Source organism: Agelaius phoeniceus, chromosome 1 (assembly GCF_051311805.1).
Source record: "Agelaius phoeniceus isolate bAgePho1 chromosome 1, bAgePho1.hap1, whole genome shotgun sequence".
Classification (NCBI taxonomy): Eukaryota; Metazoa; Chordata; class Aves; order Passeriformes; family Icteridae; genus Agelaius; species Agelaius phoeniceus.
In genome coordinates this window covers 152,088,864-152,111,233 of record NC_135265.1, presented here as the reverse complement: position 1 = coordinate 152,111,233, position 22,370 = coordinate 152,088,864, and the positions used below count along the sequence as shown (strand labels likewise).

The following is a 22,370-nucleotide window of genomic DNA, read 5'->3' as shown; positions in this document are numbered from 1 at the left end:
AGTGATTTAAGCAGGAAGAAAGTACTGTAGAAAAGGGGATTGTATCCAGGAGGAGAAATCTGGATTATCCAGAAGGATAAGTCAGTCCAAAAAAACAAAGAAATTCTCTATGTTGCTTCAGCTTGTTCCAAACCATTCTTTCAATGGAAAAAAAATAACATTTGTTAGGGATTTAATCTCCAAGAATTAATCTCCTTGTCTTTCTCCCCTCAGCTACGAGCCAGGAAGATGAAGTGCTGCCTTCTCTCCATTGCCTTGGCTGTTCTGCTGCTCGTTGTCATCATCATCGCGGTCTCCGTCAAGCGCTGACCTGGCTGAGCTTTGCACAGGTAAAACCCTTTGGCCAAGTCTTTTGTCATACTCTGTAAGGTGCCTGAAAGACAGTTTAGGAAGCTGATTATGGTAAGAAAAAAAAAATATCTTCACCTGCGGAGTCAAGTCTGGCATACTAAAATATTTTCTTTTGAAGGGTGTTAGAGATATTCTTAATGGGTCCTTAAAATTAAGCCAAGGTGTTATTCCAACAAAACAACATATGAGCCTTTCCTCTGCTGTTTGTGCCGTGTTTGATTTTACAGGAATCTCATAGCAATGCTAACTAATGGATCCTTATTATTAGGATTAGGAGTTAGAGATGCAGAAGCAGTTTTAAAGACTCCAGACTGGAGCAGGGTCGGGGGCAATCCAAGCCCAGAAGTGTTCCCAAGTGCTTTTATCTTCTGAGATCTTCCAGAGACCCTCCTGAGGAGCAGGAAGACAAACAACTGGAGATTTCAGTAGGAGTGAAAAATAAAAATGAATTTTTGGTGATCTTTGCTGTGGATCTACACCTAGAAGGAATGTTGGTCTCTAGTAGGAGGATTGGGCTGTGTCCTTAGGAATATAGGTGAGAAATCAAAGCAACTTCATCCTGTTAGTGAAGTTTCACCTATAGAATGTTTACTTTGTAATACAAAACGTACTTTAAATGTAAAATATAAGACATAAAAAAAAATTATTTTCCTTTCTTTTCCCTTGTTGCCCTCATTGAGAATGACTCATCAATTATTTGTGATATTCTCTTTCTGATGCAAAGCATGTCTGGGTTTCTCCTTCTTTAGAAGGTTGCCAGGCCATTGTCCAAGGAGAGGATATCAGATTTATGTGTTTTCTACCCCCCAAAGGATGGAGAGATTTTGTTAATTCTTTTGTTTAGCAAGGGTTCAGTTGAAAATGCTCTCCTTCCATGTGAGGATGAGGCTGATCACAAGCCCTACATCATTGCTAGGAGAAATAGGTAGAAATATTTTGCTACACTTGAATCTTTACTTAGGTATTTGGCCAGCCATGAAACAAGGATTATATTGGTGAAATGGACCTTTAATTGACTGAATATTGATGTTCTTGCAGCATATCTATCTATCTATCTATCTATCTATCTATCTATCTATCTATCTATCATTTCTATATATTGTTTTATCCCATTTTTATAGAAGAAACACTGCTTATGGGTGCAAACAAGGATCTGTCCTGGTAATTTAAATCTAGAGCAACTACAATAATTTTAATTGCATCGCTCTGCTTTTAGTCTGCATTAGTTTGGAAATTTGTTCCATCAGGATAATCTGTAATATAACACAATTTATTTTGGTATAGTTAAATATTCCTATCTACTGGAAATTACAAATCTTATCATCAGTTGGCTACGTCTAGGCACATTTTGATCAAAATCCCTTTAGTGGAGAAAGTCAGAGAACAAAATAATCTTACAATAAAACTCCATTGGAAAACTAAAATTAATCTCCTGTTATGAGATCCATGTCTTGAGGGAAGTGAACCTAGAGATACTAATGAAAGCCCCAGGAAAAATATCATGCTCTACTTTTCATCATCAGTTGTGAAACTAATTATTGAGCTTCTAAAACAAGAGTTACTCTGCAGCAGTAGAACTGGAGGCAGGACCTGCATTGAATTATACTGGAGCAATGATGATTTCTGATCTTTATAAATGGTTCTAAGTCTGGCTTAGCCCTAGTGGTGTGCAGCAGATTTCATATTTATGCTTTGAGGACTTCTAAACCAGGATGTTTTCAGGGTTTCTGTGTCCATAGTGATAGATTAAATTCTATTCTGAATTTTAATGCAAACAGGTTTTTAAAAAATCCATGGTTTTTAAAATATCAGTGTATATAAAGATTACCTCAAGAAACAGGTTCCTATAAAGCTCTCTTACACACTTTAGAGAGATAAGGAACAGCTGGGGTTTAATGTCTAGCAGCTCTGCATGACTTCAGACAAAATAAAGGGAGGAAAGCAAGTGAAGGAGCTAATTACTAAATACTCTGGTTGGCACAGAACATATCAGTAAATAAAATCCAAAATTTGGTAAAGAATGGCAAGAACTTCCACTTAACATCTCCTCAAAATGTTTGTTCCATGCTGGATGAGTAAGGAGCCAGAAGAAAAAGCCCCAGCCACTCCATTCCAGTGGTTTAAATCCCATTTGCAGGATATTAAAGTTAGGCTTCTTTAACTTTCTTGGCTGATGATAAGAAATATGAAGGTCACTATTCAGTGAATTAAGGAAATACTGCCATTAATATCTATGATTAGTAGTTATTGTTTTGATCATTAGCAGATAAAGTATTCTCTTTTTTTTTTAATTGCAAGATGTTTCTGCTTTTGCAATAATGATACTGAACAACAGTATCAAATATATAATATATATAATGATGCTGAATCAACAGTATCAAATCAACTTTTTCTTCTCAAAAGAAGAATTTTTTTCTCCACACCAGGAATCAGACATGGCTTGGAGAGACAAGCCTATTCCTTCCAGAGGGGAGATCACTTGATGGATCTTGCAAAGTGAGCAGCAGTTTTCCCTGTGAGTTTCCCAGGCAGTTGTGCCATCACTGGCTGCTGGCTCAGAGAGAGAGCAGCTGCTCAGGAGAGCTCCCAGCCCTGGCTTTGCCTGTCAGGGCCCTGCCATAAGTGTGTCACTGCTCCCCTGGGGCAGTTTTGTCTGGCAGAGAGAGAGGAAAGTGTCTACAGCGAATGCAGAGAAACTCCTGAGGACTTGTGTCTGAACATTTGTTTGCTGACACCTTAGGAAAATAGCCCAGGAACTTTTGGGTCACATTGTGTGCATCCTGGAGCAACACTGCAGCTGCTCTTTTTTTTTTGCTGTTCCATCAGCATCAGTGACCATTCAAAGGGACAGGATTGCAGGAGCAGTCTGAAGGAAGCTTTTTTGGGATGTGTCAATATTTCAGCTAGGCAGACCTTCTGTGCCCTTCTTTTGACTCATTTGCATGAGTGCACACTTATCCAAAGTGACAATCAAGACTGTTGGAATCCTAAGTTTTAAGGCTTCTTTATAGGAAAATGGGGGTGACAAACTTTGAGAAAGATGCTGCATGTATGTGACAGCTGAAAAAAAACTTTTTTCAACAACAACTTCATCATCTCAATCCCATTGGCCAAAGAAAGAGAGAAGCAATGATGACTTGACTGAGCCCTGTTCTTGGAAGCAGCAGAAGTTGTCTTCACCCTTACCAAGACACATTTCTGTCAGACAAAGGGCACTGGCCTGAGCACACACACTTTACCATGTAGATTCCTTAAATCCTGGGGGCTGTGACTCAACAGATTCTCCCAGCATTCAGCAGCTTGAAGCTCAAAGCCCTCCTGATACAGGAGACAAGTTATTAAATCTTTAATGGACATTGATTCATTCCTTTTTTGATAATTTGACCATTTGGACTTTGAACCATCCTAAACTTGTAAAATATTAACTCTCCTAAGTGAGGAGTTGCACTCTGATTACAGTCTCCATGTAATCCTGAATGTACAGACATAAAATCCTCAGAATCATAGAATGGTCTGAGTTTAGATGACACCTTAAAGATTATCCAGTTCCAACCCCCTGCCATGGGCAGGGGCACCTTCCCCTATCCCAGGTTGCTCCAAGCTCTGTCCAACCTGGCCTTGGACATGTCCAGGGATGGAGCAGCCACAGCTTCTCTGGGAATTCCATTCCAGAGCCTCACCATTCTCACTGTAAAGGTTTTCTTTCTAATATCTCACTTAACTTCTTGGACAGTGTCTCCTTAATTGGGCTGTAGTCCATGTAAAATGTAACAATCAGGCTCCAAGTATGTGTTTCCCAAATACGCAACTGTCTTGTTTTGAATTTAAATGGAATTATTATAGAAAAATAGAAAATATTATTTTAGTTTGGATTATTTTTCCCTTCCCTCACAGTTACAGCTTTCTTTGCATAATTCATTTATGGGTTTCTAATGTGGTTAAGTGTTTTATGTAACCTGATCAATGAGGATGAGGTTCAGACTGCTGATCTTACACAGTTCATCCTTGGTGTTTGTTTTTCTTTCAGACCTTGTGCTTTTTGATTTGCCTGGATTATTTTAGTGCCTCGTGCACGACACTGTCCCTGTGTGCTGGGGACCAACAAATGCAGTCACAGCATCACAACCCTGCATGTGAGGGTCATGGGGGTCGGGGTGACAGAGAGGGAGAGACTGACAAGTGGCTTTGTGGCACTTGGCATGTGCAGCTCTGTTGTTCCTTCCAAGCAGTAGACAGATCTGGGCACCCTCTCCTGACACACACAGCAGAGATGCTGACATTTGCCCATTTCATCTCTGCCTGGCTATGTCAGGCTGCTAAAGCACAGCAGTTCCTACTCAGTGTTGGACAGAGAAATAATTTAACCTAAGGAACTTTGTAAATAAAGGCAAAGCACTGAGAGTTTTGTTTCGTGGTATTGCTTTTGCTTTTTAAATTGTTATCACAGGGCTTTTCTTGGTGCCTCTATTTTCACCTCACATCTTATGTGGCTTAATGTGTGAGCGGCTGAGTTTTCAACCTTGTTTCAATCTTTCAAGCTCTGTAAGGGTCATAGTATTTTTGGCAGCTGTCATTGAAATCCTAAAATAATTCACCCCTCTGCCCTGGCTGTGGCACTGCTGCCATGTTTGCTGTGCAGCACAATCAGGAATCAATAGCTCTGTAATATTTTTTCCCCCTGTATCCTATTATTTTGAAAAAGTTCCTACATTTAGAGTCAGGTGTCAATTCTTGTCATTTCAGTTCTTGTCTTTTAGGCTATAATTAATTGCTCAGATCCTGGCATCCCTGCTCAATTGTTGCTCTGACAAGAAGGCTGAGTTACATCCTGATTCTGCAGAAACTTTTTGCTTCAAATTTAAGATCTGAGAAATGAGACCTGGATTTTCACTGGATAATATGTACTGGGCCTTGGTTTATAATTTGGCCCAATTTCTTAAATTAGGCTAACATTTGTATTCTTTAAGACTTTCCTGATTCCACTGGCCATGTCTCCACTTCGCTAAATTATTTCCCTGACAGCACAATAAAAATGTGCTGCCACAAATGTGCAGAAGAAAGATATTACTATTAGTAGAAAAAGAAATGTTAAGAGACAAGAGTCTGCTTTGTGAAAAAAATCCCTCAAAATAACAATGCAAGAAAGGCAGAAGTGCCAGAAAATAGGCAGATTCATTTCTAAGAATTTCTCTGAGTTTTTACTATTGAGACAAACTTTCAAACAGATTACTATTTTGATGAGACATCACACAATCAGGTTACTGTGTTTTAATGTATTTCACATTATGGTTGTTGCCCATCTTATGGTCTTTGACCTTTATAAGTATCACATAATGCCAGGTCATTAACTCTGTGAGAGAGTGAAGGGGGAATGTATCACATTACTTTTTCTTCAGTGTCAATGTGCAGACAGTTCCTGCAGCTCAATTAACTTGAGTTCATTGATTTGATTCCAAAGTCAGGAGGACTTTGGATCAGCCAGCAGCTTTCTCCATCCCATCTCAGGTTTCATTGCCATCAGTAGGAAAATGGGATACTCCCACCGAATGCACAATGCTGTCCCTTCTGATGGATTCCCAGTCTGTGATCTGAGCTTCCCAAAGCACTCTGAAGACATTAATTATTTATGCTTTTTAACTCCTTTAAACTTAAACCATCCTGACACACCTCTAAGGACCTGGCAGAAGAGGGTGATTTTCAGCACATTCAGTTTGAACTGTGAAACAGCACAAAAATGGATACACTGATTCAGACCAATGGTTATTCTCTCACTTTATGTCCCATTCACAGATGTTGAAGGAAATAACATGTGAAAAACTGATATTTCAGCAAGAATTATGGACAACACCAGCCCAAGTGTGGCTTTAGATGACTAAAATTTCAGTTTCGACTGAAAATTCGACTGAAAGTCTAAAATATTTGAATGAGTCAGTGCCAAGTGACGTCTTCTCTGTGGGCAGTGTCAGTTCCTCAGGAGCAGTGATGTCTGAGGGAGCAGTTGGTGCTCAGCTCAGGGAGCAGTTGCACTGATTAATGGCTCAGGAGGGCTCTCTGAGGCAGAAATCTGTAGCCCCAGGAGAAGGGAGGATTAAACTCTTCATGGGAGCCACAAAGAATCAGGAACTGCTCTCACATCACTGCAGCACTATCAGCTGATATTTTCAGTTGGCAATGCAGGAATTCTCTGTCTCATTGAGCCCCAAAAATGCAGTGAGCTTGTGCTGTTGTGAGAGAGCAAAGATCAGCACAAGGGAGTCCCTCATTCATCCTGGTGCCCATGGACTCTGGAGTGAGTGGACTTGCAGTGCAGTCAGCATGGGAAGGCATGTGGTTCTTTCTGATAAAGCTAAAGCAGTGAATTCCTCTGTGGAGAGCAATTCCTCTTGTCCTGGGTGGGGTGGGGACATGGGTGATGTTGCTGCCACTGGTGCAGAGCTTGGTGTTTGCAGGTCAGGGGTGGCCAGTTCTGTTCTAGCCTGCATTGATGCAATAAAACCCACAAATTCTGAGTGTTTTATCATCATTCCAGTTATCTCAACTGGCTGGAAATTGCCTGTAGATGGAAAGTAGAGAATAAATCTCCTGTTTTCCTTTGCTTCCATGTGCAGCCTTTACTTCTGCCTTGTTAAACTTCCTTTACCTTGTCTAAATGTGTTTATTTGCTTCATCCCTTTTTTTTCCACCCACACCACTGCAATCCTGCTGAGGAGGGGAGAGACAGAGCAGCTTGGTGGTCACCTGGTCAACCCACCACAGGGTCTCAGAGGTTTTCTTGGGAATAGGGCAGCACAGAGTTCATCAGAGCCATTCTCTACATGACAGGGCTCTGTTCCTATTGTTATCCAAGCTCCTTGAAAGTGTTACTGGACTGTTTATCCTTGTTGGTGGTGTCAAAGCAAGGTAATTTTGGATCAGTGTTGTCTGGAAGAAAACCTGAAAATCAGCCCAGGAGGTTTTCTTTGGTAAAAGTCTGTTAAAGAATAAATATTTTGTCAGTTTAGCTGGGAAATCTCATGTCCCAGCAGGGCAGACTCTTAGAAAGGCAATAAATCTGTGATTATCTCTTTGTGAAGAAGGGTGTTGGAGGGGACAGTGGGTCTGGTGTTGTGACTCTCAGAGTGAGGTAGATGGGAAGATTGTTCTGTTTCTTCAGTTCCAAAATTTGAGTGCTGTCTCAAGGATGTTCAACAGGTTGGAAAGTGTTTTAGTTTCATAGGAAAATTATGGCAAGTAATTAAATGTACTCTTTGAATTGCTGTCCTTTGTCCCAGCCATTTCCTCTGAAGCCCTGGTGGGGGTGAACCTTTTTTGGGGATGTGGCCTTATCCCATGATGTGCTGCAGGTTGTTAAATTCTCCTTTGAAGCCATGTGACTCTTTCCAAGCCACCACGATGATCTGGGAGTTATCCTTTAAAACTGAGAGTGAAATCAGGGCTCCTTCAATGCTGTTTTGGTAGCCTCCTTTTCTTCTTAGGAAATAAAAAAAATATAAAGTTATAAAAATTACAAAAATAAAAAAATAAGATAAAAATTCTTAGACTCCCACTTTACTGTGTTCTTTCTCATGTAGTGGTAACCATGTCCTTATTAGCTCTCCCCCTCCTCAAGTAGAACTAGAAATGTCTACATTTTGGTAATATATCTTTGATAATATATCTTTGGTCTACTCAATATGTAGATGGTAACCTCCTAATTGCAATCATCTCTCTGATGTGAGATTCTTCAAACCAGCTTTAAAAAGAGAACTATAATTCCATGCTACTCAGTGAATTTTCTGAATTATTCCTTGTAGCTTAATCAGGCTTTACAAGGAGTTGGAATCTGCTTCACAAGGATCACTCATTTACAGAATGTTCTTCAGCTCCCAAAATAGGCTTTTCGGGTGTATCTGGAAAAGGAGACTTTTGACTTCAGTCTTTGTTTCCTAAAAAACTGCTGGAGAAAGGCTTTTTTACTTTTGAGTTTGGTATGGACGTTGCTTGAGCTTTGACAGATTCTTAATTCCTCAGCAGCCATGTTTTGACATGGAAAGGGGATTTTTTTTTTCACATTACATTGTTGCTGCATGGTCCATAAACCATTTAATTCTTCTCACAAATAGGTCACAAGAACTCACTGCATTTGTGGGTCTTGTCCAAAGAGCCACCACATTTACAGCTCTGCACCTCACGTGGATCTCATCCTCCCAGCCCAGAAGGGGGGCAAATCTCCTTGTCACTGAAACAGAGCAAGGTGGAGTGGAGGGAGATGACTTCAATTAGCAATTAGTGATGTTGATTGAATTACCTCTCGTTAGCTGAACTGCCTGGCTGTCCATGCACAGCCTGCTGAGAGTGCAGGGTGAAATGCATTAGTCCTGATGTCACGCCATCAAAACTTGCCAAGAATAACATCCCAGCCATTGCTGCCTCTCAGCTGACCAGCACTAACTCACTAAACAGCAATCATTTGATCCCTTTGCATTGTCTGCCTCCTCTCAAGAAAAAAATAAAAAATCTGTATCGTCTGTAGAGTATTTTCAAGGCATCTGCTTTTTCATAAAATCCTTTCCAATGAACAAGAGTTTCTTTCTTTAGCCAAAAATGGAATTTCCTCTACTTCAATTCCTGCAAGGATTGGTGGGGGTTTTTTTTGTCATTGTTTTTTTTTGTTTGGTTGGTTGGGTTTTTTTTTGGTTTTTTTTTTTTTTTTTTTTTGTTTTTTTTTGTTTTTTTATGTATAATCCTGTGCCCGGTAAGAGTTTGCTCTATGAAGAGGCATTCTTGTTGATTGTTTGGAACAAAATTGTTCTCAGTTTTACAACTGCCATTTGTATTATGTTTACAACATGCAATTAAGGACTCCTATTAAATGTTGTAACAAGGCAGATCCCAATGACCAATGTTTATTTACATTTTTTCCAGAACACAGTATTGAAAAGACAATAGTGAAGAAATGTAATGCAAGAGAGGAGCTATAAAACCTCCATTTCAGCTTGTTGAACAAATTTGGGTATTCACTGGCTTAGGAAATCTCTTCTGACACTCAAATATTTCTGTGGAGTAATAGGCACAAAAATTTCCTGGAATCCCTTTAATTTGTAACAACTTCTCCTTTACTGAATTACATATTTCAAAGAATATCTTGTTAATGACCAGTATATGGCAAATGTATTTTCCAAGCTTATTAGTACAGAAATAATTGCAAGTGGCTGCTATAGTTCATTAAGGCTTATTTATTTTATAGTTCATTAAGACTAATTTTATCAGTACAAAATATATTTTAATAGCCAGTTTTGCCTCTTTTTTTTTTTTAATGTTTCTCTGCCATCTACTGCTAGCAATAGTTTCTGATTTTCTTCTTTGGTCTTGGATAATTTTCCACTATATTTACTGTGAACTTCTTAGTGGTGGCTTTTAATCAACAGTTTTTCTGGGCAGTAGCAAATGCTGATCTTGAGTCGGGCATATATTAATTTACATCTGTGTCTTTCCTGGGTCAAAAAGGGCTGGTATAGTTTATTGTTTAATATAAACAAAGAATATCACAGTAGCTTCACATGCAGTTAAACTCACCAATTTTCCAGAGATAATTGGAGAGCCAATTTTCCAGGCTGGATTTGAGTTAAATATTTATTGTTTTTGTTGTTTGTAATGAGCTGTTATATGGAAAACTGAGTTTCCTTGTGCCTTTTGCTCAGTATCTGGCTGAGACAGAGGGTACCTCATCCATGGCACATCTGGGTTTGATATCTGCCAGAGAGAGGCAGATTTTTCATGGCTCAGGTTTTCCAAGAGATCACCTGAGAAGGTTCTCCACCTCTAACGCATTCTTGATTTTGATCTGAAGAGAAACTAAAGAGCAACTCTGCCTTAAATCTCATCAAATTATCTCAGAGACAGAACGATGCTCAATTTGGTAAAGGGAACTCACATCAGCTCAGACATGGGAAAGAGAGGGAGAAATCAATTTCTTTTCCTTACATCTTTTCCACTTTCAATGAATACTTAAATATTTATTGATGAAAAGAGCAGAATTTGAGTACACTGCCTCTCCTTCCTGTCTTTGCTATCAAGCAGTGGGACTGGACCTGTTAAATGTCTGTCTCAGCAGTCATTTACAATTTTGGGACAGTGAAGCAACTACAAAACAGATTAAATGGTGACCTCTCCTGCATGTCTCATATCCTCCTGGTTTATGGCAGAATCCAGTTCAAATTCTTACTCAGGGTTTAAGGCAAGATCTAGGTCTGAATTCTCATTTAACCCTATAAACCTGAAGCTAGAAAGAACATTGTGCAGAGCCCTAAACTGTTCTCCTTCATTCCAGAGGGATTAAAGGAACCAATGTGACAGAATTCAGGAGTACCCAAAGGCAGAGCCATTCCTGTCCTTCATTCTCACAGGGATAAAGTGAAATTCGAGTCTCATACAACTGTTGAAAAATGTGGGTGAGGAGAGGCCATGGCCTTAGGATTTCTTCTCTAAAATTGTGGATATACTGAATTTTAGAACCTGTGGCATTTTGGTGTGGCAGTTTCAGTTCAATTTTCTGTTGTGGGTGGGCTTTTTTTAGGTGAACTCAATGTTCTTTTTTTTTTTTTTTTGCTGGAGCACACACAGAAATGTATGCACACACACACATACCCCTGGAATCTGGGCTAATCAGCAACACTGACAAAAATCCTAAACTTGGTGTATGGAAAAAAACTCACAGAAATTATTACAGTCAAGGATAAAAGTAAAGATTGCTCCAGTTATGAAGAGGAATGAAAGGGCAAGAGGTTAACACACATCCAGCTTTCCCTTCCATTTTCTTGGAGCTGAAGGAAAAAGTACTAACAGGATCAGGTATTATGTGCATGAATCTGTGTGTGTGTGTGTGTTTTTCTGCTCATATCTGTGTCAGACAGACAGATATGGGGTTGTTCAGCCTGGAGAAGAAAAGGTTCTGGGAAAATCTTAGAGCACCTTCCAGTACCTTAAAGGGGCTGATAAAAAGAAGGGATGGGGACATTTTTGGTACAGTGACAGGACAAGGAAAAGTGGTTTTAAACTGACAGAGAGCAGGTTTAGATGAGATGTTCAGAAGAAATTCTCTACTCAGAGGGTGGTGAAGCACTGGAACAGGTTGCTCAGAGAAGTTGTGGCTGCTCCATCCCTGGAAGGGCTCAGAGCCAGGTGGGATGGGGCAGCCTGATCCAGTGAGTGACATCCTTGCCCATGACAGGGGGTTGGAGTGAGGTGATCTTAAAGGTCCCTTCCAACCCATGCCATTCTGATTCTATGATCACTTTCTTTGCTAAAACCAACTTAGTTTCATTTCATTTGCACCATGAAATATCATACAAATTGGATACTGTTAGTTTCAGTTGTTTCAATACAAAACAAAGGGCTTTAAGATTACACTCCATTTCTGTGAATAAGCACTGAATGCTTTCCCTTTGAAAGGTTTTTCTAAGTCAAAAAGGTGGCCATTCTTTCTTTTGTGCTGTTTATAATGAGTGGTCATGAGGGCTGTTTTTGTCTAAACACCAGGGAAGTTAATGAGCTTACTTCCATGGGAACAGAAAATCCCACTGTGAGTCCTTATAATGCTTTTTCCTGGTAAGATCTTGGTGCACACAGGCACCAAGTGGAGAAAAGCTGCAGTAGCTAGGAAAGCAGATTTTCACCTTCCAGGGCACTGCACCACTTTTCTTCTCTCATCCACTGTGAAACTGAAACTGAAGGGACCTTTGAGACCATTTTGTTCCAACCTCCCACCGTGAGCAGGGACACCTTCCTCCAGACCAGGTTGCTCAAAGCCCCATCCAGCCTGGCCTTGAACACTTCCAGAGAAGTTTCAGTGCCTCACCACCCTCACAGTAAAGAATTTCTTCCTAGTATTCAATCAAAGTCTGTTCTCTGGCAGTGTGAAGCCATTCCCTCCTGTCCTGTCCATCCATGCCCTTGGAACAGATCCCTCTCCAACTCTCTTGGAGCCTCTTTAGGCACTGGAAGGGGTTCTGAGGTCCCTGCAGTTCCATGTAGGGCATATTTTGGTTTTGTAAGACTCTCCTGTTCATGAGAATTCCTCCTCCTGCCAGCCTGAATTCTTCATCCAACCCCTGCCACAAAATAATCAGCCCAAGCTTTGTACTCAGAGAACCAAATCCCTTGCTGAAACACGTTGGGAAAGTTTAGGCCTGCCAGAAATATTTTGTGAGCCTGTCTTGGGCTTTTCAGTGAAAGGCAGGGTTTTGCTCTCTGTCAGATTTTGATTTTTATTTTTAATCTCCTTTTGATGAGCTTCCTTCTTCTTGGGTTTTTAGCTACTTACAGTAGAAAGTTAATTTTTTAATTGTGGTTTCCAATCCCCCCCCCAAAAAAAAAAAAACAACAAAAAAACCCTCATCACTTCAGAGTCCTTCTTGCTTTCATTTTTTCCTGCTGTTGCTTTTACTCTTGACATTCAGCCTCCTCAAGTCCTGATGTGACACTCCATAAAATCTTTATCCTGTCAAAGCCCTGCTGTGAGCATTGCCCAGTGCTTCCAGAATTTGCATTTAGCATCCATTCATATGACTCTATTGGTGGGGCTCTCTTATCACTGAGTAGCCCTCCAGCTTTATATGAAAGGGCACAAAGTTAATGAAAACAGCATTAAAACTCAATTAGCATTTAGTGAGATCACTAAGACTTGTTCTGAACTTAATATTAGTTTCCGAATTTTTTTCTTTTTTAACTCACAGTATCCAGAACCAGAGACAGCAGAAACAATTCCATCAAAGAGCCTGTTTTTCAGGTGAGGATGTTATGTCAGAAGGAAGGGAAGGCTTTGATTTTTAAGGGGGTTGTTTCAGGGTTAGGGGAAATTTTATGTGTTATTTCATCCTTTTGTCTTTTGACAGAAGAGTCACTCATTGGAAGTGATGTCTCTTTTCTGTACATTTTGCCTTAAATTCCTGGAGAAATGAATCCTAGAGGGAGGAAGATCTCTTGAAAATGTCACAATATACCCAACTTATTTCAGAGTGTTAATGAGGATTTTTCTCCAGACACAAACTTTGCTTGCTGTTGCTTTTCTTGGGGAAGAAGAAGAGTTGAAAACTCAGTGTAATGGTGGTAGAGACAGGAAAATTGCCTGCCATGCCAGTGAAAAGCAGATTGAAAGATGCTTGAGAATAAACATTTGTGTATTCTCCATTCACAGCCCTTGCTCTAGCTCAGGCCAGACCTCCAGGGGCCTCAGGTGCGTTGCTGATTTTAAAAATACCAAGAATATTTCTCTGGCCTCAGGGCTAAATTAAAAGTCTTTGTTACTTTAGCAGATCCTGCAGTTCCACAGTGTAGGGTAGCATTTCATATTCTTTAATTCTGAGTCTTCTCTGGGTCCTGGGTGGTTCTTTTATGGTCCTAAGACATTTTTATACATTTTTAGTTGTGTTTCTGACACTGGAAATACCCACATTATTACATTCTGCTAAGGAGGACGAGAGCACAAGCCAAGATGTTCCACAGAATTTGCTGCAAGGGGTGTAGAGATTTTTTTAGCCTCTGTTGGGAAAAGTTTTGGAATAGTTTTGGAATAGTGGCTGCTTGTGCCTAAAACTTCTGTGTTTGAGCCATTTCCAGAGACACAGCAAGGAGAGGATTTGTGGTAAAGTTTCTCAAAGTTGTGGTGGTGTTCAGCAAAGGGAGAGGATAGAATAATTGGAATGGAATGGAATGGAATGGAATGGAATGGTCTTGAGTCATCCACCCCTAGGAAGACCCTGGAGCAGAAGGAAAATGGTGTGTTCTGCCTGAGAATGTCAGTTCTACCACAGAGAAACCTTCAGGTCGCACAGATTTTAAACATTTGACTGCTCTGATGTTGTTGGGGACCAGAGTGAGACACGGGCATTGAAAAAAGTGAAAATGCTTCTGCAAGAAAAGCAACTCCAGCTGAGGGACTTCAGCCTTTCCCTTTTTAGAGAAGAAAACCCCAAGAGACAATCAAACAATTAGGTTCCAGAATGCACAAAACCTATATTTTATTTTCATTGCTTTGGACTGAAGGACAAATTTGATGACTGATAAGGAACTGGATGGAAAAGTGACAATCCCAGCTTAAATCTTGATTTTGACCTGTCCCTTTCCATGGGAATCCAGCCCATTTTTGTGCTCATTTCTCTTTCCCAGATTTGGACAGTGGCATTTGGACCAATTGTTTCAATCATTTGGGTAGTTTGGGTCAGTTCTTCTAAAAATGGGTGTAAATCTCTGACCTAAAGGTGTGTTTTTATGTGAAATCATTGAGTATTCCTCACAGATAATACAGGAACATTAAGAGGTCACATAAGGACTTAGGCTGATAAAAGGACTTAAGAAGAAGAACTGGACAGAATAATCTGTCATGTGTTGAGTCAGCTAATAAAAAAGGTAGTTACTTAAAATGTCCACAGGCACCAAAGCGTAACAGAAGTCTTAGACAAAGGAAAATAATTGAAATTACTATGGACATAATGAGAAATGCACTATCAGGTTTTGCAAAGGCTGAGACCAAGGGTTTGATTCCTGAGCAAGAGGCAGCAGAATTGCAATGTAGCCAAGTGTAAAAAAAAAATAAATTAAAAACAGATTTATAAAAAGATATCATGGAGGCTGGCATTTAGTGAGCCCAGGTTGTCAGTTCTGCAATTCAACAAGAATCCAGGTACTCTTTTTGTTAGAATGAATAGAAATTGAAGCATTTAGTGCTGCACAGTGTTGTTTGCCTCACACTCTTACAAACCTGTGTGCTGAAGATGCTGTAACACAAATGTAAATAAAAGCCCTGCACGCCTTTCATCCAGCAGGTCTCAGCTTACACTCCGAGCACCCCTCTGAGGGGCAGAACTTTCAATATTCTTCTTTTAATGGCAGCAAAACTGAGATGTAAAGAGATTAAAGTCACTTTGCTGGAGGCTGTTAGAGAAGCTCAATTTTGTCAGTTGCTCTCAAGCTTTCACCATTCAAACTCAAAGAGATTTTATTTGCACCCCACTCTTTACAAAGCATGTGTTTAGATAAGTGAAGGGAAAATATCTGTGGCATAAATCTGGCGACTTCAGCAGAAGTGCTTTGGGGATTAATTTGATCTGCTCATTTCTGGGTAGGTACCAGGAATTCTGCTGTGTGTATTTAAAGCACACTGGTCCCACCTATTGGGGCTGCTGGGGAACTGATTTTATTGGGTTGCAGTAGGTCGTTTGTCTTCATGCTGATAATTTCGTTTGGGTTTAGTAGTGTTTCATTATTTTCCACTCCAGTGTATTTTTCACCATCTAAGGGATTTCAGGTGTAAATGTATTCCCCCACCACCAAACTCTGCTAATAATTTCACTGCTCTCTTTGGGTCAAATATTGATTGTGACCCCTGCATGAGGAAGGTGTTGATATTTAACATCAAATTTTCTTTCTTACACCTCGTTTCATGCAAAAAAGAAAAAAAAATCCCCATGTGAGCCAGCTGTAAGGATTCCTAAGGAAAGGCAGACTGAAGAAAGTCAGATTCATCATCTTGAACTTGTCAATTTAAAAGTTAGATTTTCAGCCTCAGTGAGCTCTCTGAACTCTCCTTTGGACAGCCAAAATTGTAGCTATGAATAGAGGCTGAGCAGTCCTGCCTCTCTTGATGGTATCTGAGACGATGAAACAGCTTTGGAAGCTGCCTGCTCCTTCCTGATGGCTTGGCACAGGTCTGGGTAAATGGCCTTTGGAAAATTAAGGGGAGGAAAGAGGAAAGAGGAAAGAGGAAAGAGAAAGAGAAAGAGAAAGAGAAAGAGAAAGAGAAAGAGAGAGAAAGGAGAAGAGAAGAGAAAAGAGAAGAGAAGAGAAGAGAAGAGAAGAGAAGAGAAGAGAAGAGAAGAGAAGAGAAGAGAAGAGAAGAGAAGAGAAGAGAAGAGAAGAGAAGAGAAGAGAAGAGAAGAGAATTTAAAGACAGAAGTCCATCCAGTCCACAACCATGATTTTTGATGAGACCTATTTAGGGACACTGAAGAAAATAGATGAGAGAAAAAAAGAACAAGAAGCATTTAAAGAAGCCAATTAGAGCATTGCTAAGTTAAAAAAAAATCCACCATGGACTTTAACTCAGCTTTTTCTGCTTACTTGCTCTAATTCACCCCACTAGACAGTGAGGGTGGTGAAGTGCACAGAGCTTTGTCCCATGTGTTTGGGAAGAGTCCATGGCTAAAACAGAGGACAAAATACAGAGTAGGACAAACTGGTCATGGGTGTAGGCAAGGGGACAGTTCAATCTCAAATAACAAAATTTTATATTTAGTTTATTGCTATTTCCAAACTATTGGAAACAACAGCCCTGGTGTTATAGTCAGGACATCGGGTGAACAAAAATCATTAATTACTTCAAAATAGTCCTCAAAAACTTGCAATATGCCAGTGAGAAGTTCAGATTTCTGTCCTGCTTTATTCCAACTGTTCCAGCTCTTTGTGCTCATTTCTTTTTGGCTTTGCTAAAAAAACAGAGAGCAGGAACAGCATTTTAGTACCTTCCAAAATTACTTAATCTTTACTGAATGCCTAAATATTTTAAAGAATCCAGCTCCATATTCAGGGAGCCTGTTCCTGGAACTAGGACTGCTGACTTTTTTTAATGTAATGTGATTCATAGCCACAATCTGCTCAATAAAATGGACAGAACTCCACAAATAGAACCTGGTGCTTCTGCAGAAAAATAGTTTTATTTTCTGCTTTGTATATGAAAGATAAAAATAAGGCAAATATTAGAATAAGATGTGTAAAATTAAATTCTTGTTTATTCTTCAGACCTCTTTCTTTGAAATTTACCTTGAAAATGTAGCTCAAATGACATCATATATAATTTGCCTTCAGCTACCAGAAGCAGTGTGGCATCTTCTGATAATTCTTTCTTTTTTTTTTGAATAATCTAAAATTCAAAATAATTGTTATATTCAGGTGAGGAACTAGTTATGTTCTTATTTTATGCCTGGAATGATTCCAGAAATAGCTTTCTATTTTCCTTTCTAAATGATACTGGAAACTACAGAGGAGGAAACAACCCTGGTTTTGTCCTTTTTTCCCTCTAATAATAATAATAATCAAAAGCAGAAGCATTCTGTCTGCTGAGCAGCACAATTTCTCATCTGGAGACCTCTAGATGCTTTTGAAAGCCCATGATATTAACTCTGCTTTAGTGACTGAGGAAACAGCAGCACACAGTTTAGCAATTTTCCCAGTATCACACTGAAAGTCCACAATAAAGAACTTTAAAGCACAGGACCCTGACTCCTCCTGTTTTATTGCCACATGATTATTTCAACTGCATCATCTTCTCCATCCTCTGTCAGCTGAATTTCTTGCACCCAGCTGTGCCTGGTTAGATGTGATTTAATGATAAATCCATCTTTTAATTGTTACTCTGATGACAGGAGAGAAGCAATCTGTTCCTTTCCAAACTGATCGTTGTTAGGATGCAGTTTGGTCACTGAGAGGAGGAGTTGCTTGAGACTCAGAGATGAATAAATAGCTTTTTTTTTGTTGTTTATATGTTTATTTTTAATTAATTAATTCTGATGGGGGTCTTGTGCTGTGCTCATCCCTGAGGTTTCTCAGCATGTGCAGTGTCACAGGAGACTTTTCTTGCTGGAAGGCTCATGTTTGGGGGCTAAAAATGAGATATGACTCTGAATCCTGTAGGACATTAAAATGCTCACAATAATGAGGCCAGGACTAATGAAGGATGAATGTAGTGCTTCATTCTCCAATTTCTCTCACAACACTGTAGGGCCCAAGCACAGAGGAGATGCAGCTGAGTTACTCCTGATGAGTATCACCACCTGCTTGCTACACATGAAGTGTTGAAAATCTAGAAATCTAGTGTAAATTAAAAAAAAAAATCATCACCATTACTTCCATTTCAAAGGAATACTAGGAAAACTGCTTCTTACTAATTTTCATAATATTAAGATGTACAGACCATTCCTAAGATTGACTGGAGAAGTCCAGCTGCCAATTAGACAGGTCTCAAGTGTCATGAGATTAAGTTCTGGGCTCCACCTTCCCTAGAGTAGTCTGGTATTTAACTGATGGACTGCTTTAATCGTTTTGGCTGCCTAAAGCCTCTGCAGGAAGAAACAGTGAATTAATATCACTGGAAAACAGGCCTGAAGAATTAACTGTAGCACCAATGATTTTAATTCTTGCTGGCCAGCCTTACAAATCCCTTATTATTCATCCATGGAAGTGTCATATTTAAAATGCAAATTCCTTCCCATTGTCCTCCCCCATCTCAATGCATTTCCTTTGAAGTATCCCTGGAGCTTCCCAAGGGCCACCCACAGTGGGATCACTGTGATCAGCCAGTTTGCAAAAGAGTGCCCTGCACCAGCTCAGGTGAATTCACCTGGGTCCTGCTTAGGAAAGTCCCAGCTTTCAAAAAGCATCCAGACTTTGTTTAAGAGGAAGAAAAAAAAAAAGTTAAAATAAAGGATATCAGGCCAGGTATTTTTACCAAGACTTTTTAGCAAGGTTGCCTCTCCTGAGACACATCCCAGCCCCGTGTCTGCCACCATCACATGGCAGTGAGGTCAATAATATAAATAGATCTGGTTTGTCTTGCCCATGTTCTGCTGGTTTGGGAAGAGCAGAGCTCTCCTACAACATCCATTGCAGAAAAGAGTGCCAAGGCTCAGCTGGCAGAGTTCCTGTATCCATGTGGGGAATAGTCCATTGTCCTTGGTCTTTGCTACCATTCAGCCACAGTTACAAGTTTTTCTAGGCAGGAGTAGCTGACCCAGGCCAAAATTGTGATAGAAATAATTCTATGAATGGGGAAAAGCCACTCTGACCCACTGCAGGAGCTGTAGCTGCAGGAAGCTTGGGGAACATATTGGAGGGAATTATTGTGTTTTCAGGTGAAGTCCAGGCTAGTGAATGCATTGTCTGATTCAACCTTCCAGGAGCAAAATAAATACTGATAATAATGACCTTAATAGCAAGGTAAATTATATTATCAGTAATGGCTAAATAGTTTAATAGTCTTCATCAAATGACTGAGTACCTTACCAAGCAGTGAGACTTGCTGGCTCCTGTGTGTTAATGCAGCCAGTACTAAAACTGGAACCAATGTACTTTTGAGTAAAGACTGCACTACTTGAGTTAAAAACCTATTTTTATCAGTTTGATGAGGTTTGTGGGGAGAATTCATGCCCACTAAACAACCCTTGAAACTTGTGGCCAGAAAGTTGTAGTTTAAAATCTATCAAAGTTTATATAATATTAATGGGGTCCTGGTAAGAATAATGTCAAATTATCAATGTAATTTCCCACTATGAGTGCAGGAATCTGTGGCATTCTTTGTCAACAGCATTTTCCTGAACTGGTAGATCAAAACTACAAACACACTTCTGGAAATTCACGGGTTGTGAATATATGTGCATATATACATATATATACACATATACCTATATATACATGTACAATAATATTTTTAAATATATATATATTAGATATTTTTATATATATTTTATATATATATATATATATATATATATATATATATATATATATAAAAAAATATATTATTTGATGTAGTGGAGAAAAGAAGGCTTCAGAGTGACCTTATTCTCACCTTCAGGTACCTGAATGGAGCCTACAGGAAGGCTGCAGAGAGACTTTTCACAAGGGCCTGTAGTGACAGGACAAGGGCAGTGATTTTAGCTGACAGAGGGCAGGGTTATATTAGATTTTGGGAAGAAAATCTTCATTCAGAGAGGGGTGAGGCCCTGGCACAGGTTGCCCAGAAAAGCTGTGGCTGCCCCATTCCTGGAAGTGTCCATGGCCTGGTTGGTCAAGGCTTGGAGAAACTTGGTCTGGTGGAATGTGTTCTACCCATAGCCAGGGGTGGAACTACGTGATCTTTGAGGTCCCTTCCAACCCAAGCCATTCCATAATTCTATAACATGATTCTCTGATTGGTAATGATCCACATCCATGAACCAACTATCCGTTGTCTCCCTTCAAATTGTCTTCCCCCCCTGGTTTAAGACTTGTCCCACTCAGCCTGATACCCTCACAGGACTGAGCACTTTGTGCTACTGCCCAGTCTGGAACTCAGGTTCTGCATCTCTCCTACTTTTTAAGCAAGGTCTGGATGCCCTTAAGAGAAATGTTGGTGCTTTTAGGGGAAAAAAAATGGTCCTACCAGTTATCAAAAATCTCTCTGGAAAATTCTGTGGAAAATGCCCTGAAGGTGCTGGTGGACAGGAAGATGAGCAGGGGCCAGCAGCAGGACCTTGCTGCAAAGGCAGCAGAGGGAATCCTCACCTGCAGTGGATGCATTGCCAGGTGAGGGAGGTGATCTTTACCTCTGCTCAGCTCTTCCAAGCCACACCTGACGTGCTGTTCCCAGTTCTGGGCTCCTCAGTACAAGGGATACATGGACATCATGGAGAGAGTCCAGCAAAAAAGGGCCACAAAGAGGAATCAGGGTCTGGAGCATCTGTTCCAGAGCTGGGACTGGTCAGTCTGGAGAGGAAAAGCTGTAGGGGAATCTTATTAATTCCCAAAATACAGGAAGGGAGGGAGCAAAGATGGAGCCAGGCTCCTTCCAGTGGTTGCCCAGTAACAGGATCAGATGAAATGGGCACAAACTGAAGCACAAGAGGCTCCCTGTGGACATCAACCCTTTCAACCTCAGCCATTCCAAGACTCTCTGATTCCAGGTGCTGATAATTAGAGAAAACTGGGAACATTGTTGCCTGGACAAGCCAAACATCCTCAAACAATGGCGTGATCAAGTTTGCAGCTTCTCACAAATTTCATTAGCAAGTAGATAGTGAGTGACATGAACTTCCTTTGCCAAATCCCCTTAGCTCTGTTTGGATTTTGTGCTTTGTATTTGGCTCCATGGATGTCTGGGAGACCTACTGCTGCTTTTATATGTGATTTGTGGATTTATTAAATGGATTTGGGAGTTAATTGTGTTGGGATGGTCCTGCCTGCCAACAGGAAACCAGGGCAGCATTTTCAATGCCCTTCAGTCCACATAATCTAAATAAATTCATGAATGCACAGAAATTATTCTACCTTGTTCCTTTTGCCCAGCAGAATGTGTTGGCTCAAAGAGCTCAGATTTGCTGTAATCGCCTTTTCCTCCCCAGTAATTCCTTAGGAGTCAGCCATCTCCTTCAGAGAACTGCACAACTGCCACCAAATCTAATTATTTCAGATTTTGTTTCCTTTTTATGAACCTTTTGGCATATTTTGTAGAAGGTTGAGAGAATAATCAGTAACTTGTGAGTGAGAGAATCACAGGAGCACAAATATTGGGAGGACACACTCCTCAATGATATATCTGCTGAAGTCAGGACTGCTTTGAATTTCTGTCATTAATTCTTAGTAGTTTAAGAAATTAATCTCTTAAACGGGTTTATCAGAGAAACAGGATTTTGGGACTCAAAAATAAAACTGTAAAGGGACAAAATTTAGATTTTGAAAGGGTGAGAACAGATTCTTTTTTGTATTATCAAAATGTTCCCCTTTTTTTTTTTTTCCTACTAAGAAACAGTGAGAACTATGTAAACTTAAATACCCTAATAATCTTTCTATATACTGTGTTGTTCTTAAAAATTGCATTTCCAGATAAGGTATTTTTACTGTACTAGATGTTCCATTACTTAAAAGTTATCTTTACTCAACCCTGTTCTGAAAAGGCATCAAAGGTGAAAAAAAAGAACATCTGTTACATTGCACTCTAAAATAAAAGGTTGTTTTTACTGTCTGTTTAACTCAGTACAAACCAAAGAGGGCTGAACTGTTTCTGTTAAGAGATAATTCCTTGCTCCTTCCCGATGAAGCATTTAACATTTGTCCTCATATATTATCTGGTCTTTTTGTTTTATCATTGCTATTCTGTCAGAGCAGTCAGCACAGGACTTCCTTCTCCTGTGGAAAAAGCTATGGATTTTGGTCTTGAAACATTAATTTTGATTACATTTCCACCAAGATTTTAGATTATTTTTTCTTCATGTGTGATTAAGAAAACTCACCTT

General features: G+C 39.9%; 1 protein-coding gene across 6 annotated transcripts in view; it reads left to right on the top strand.

Moving 5' to 3' along the window:
- The window catches only part of TSNARE1 (t-SNARE domain containing 1), a 469,579-nt gene that overhangs the window by 399,852 nt on the left and 47,357 nt on the right, over positions 1-22,370 (top strand). For all 6 annotated transcript variants that reach the window (XM_054647416.2, XM_054647423.2, XM_077189516.1 and 3 more), the window contains one exon: positions 214-329. In XM_054647416.2, the coding sequence (XP_054503391.1) occupies positions 214-309 (96 nt within the window). In that variant the 3' untranslated portion in view covers positions 310-329. The remainder of the gene's footprint in view (positions 1-213; positions 330-22,370) is intronic.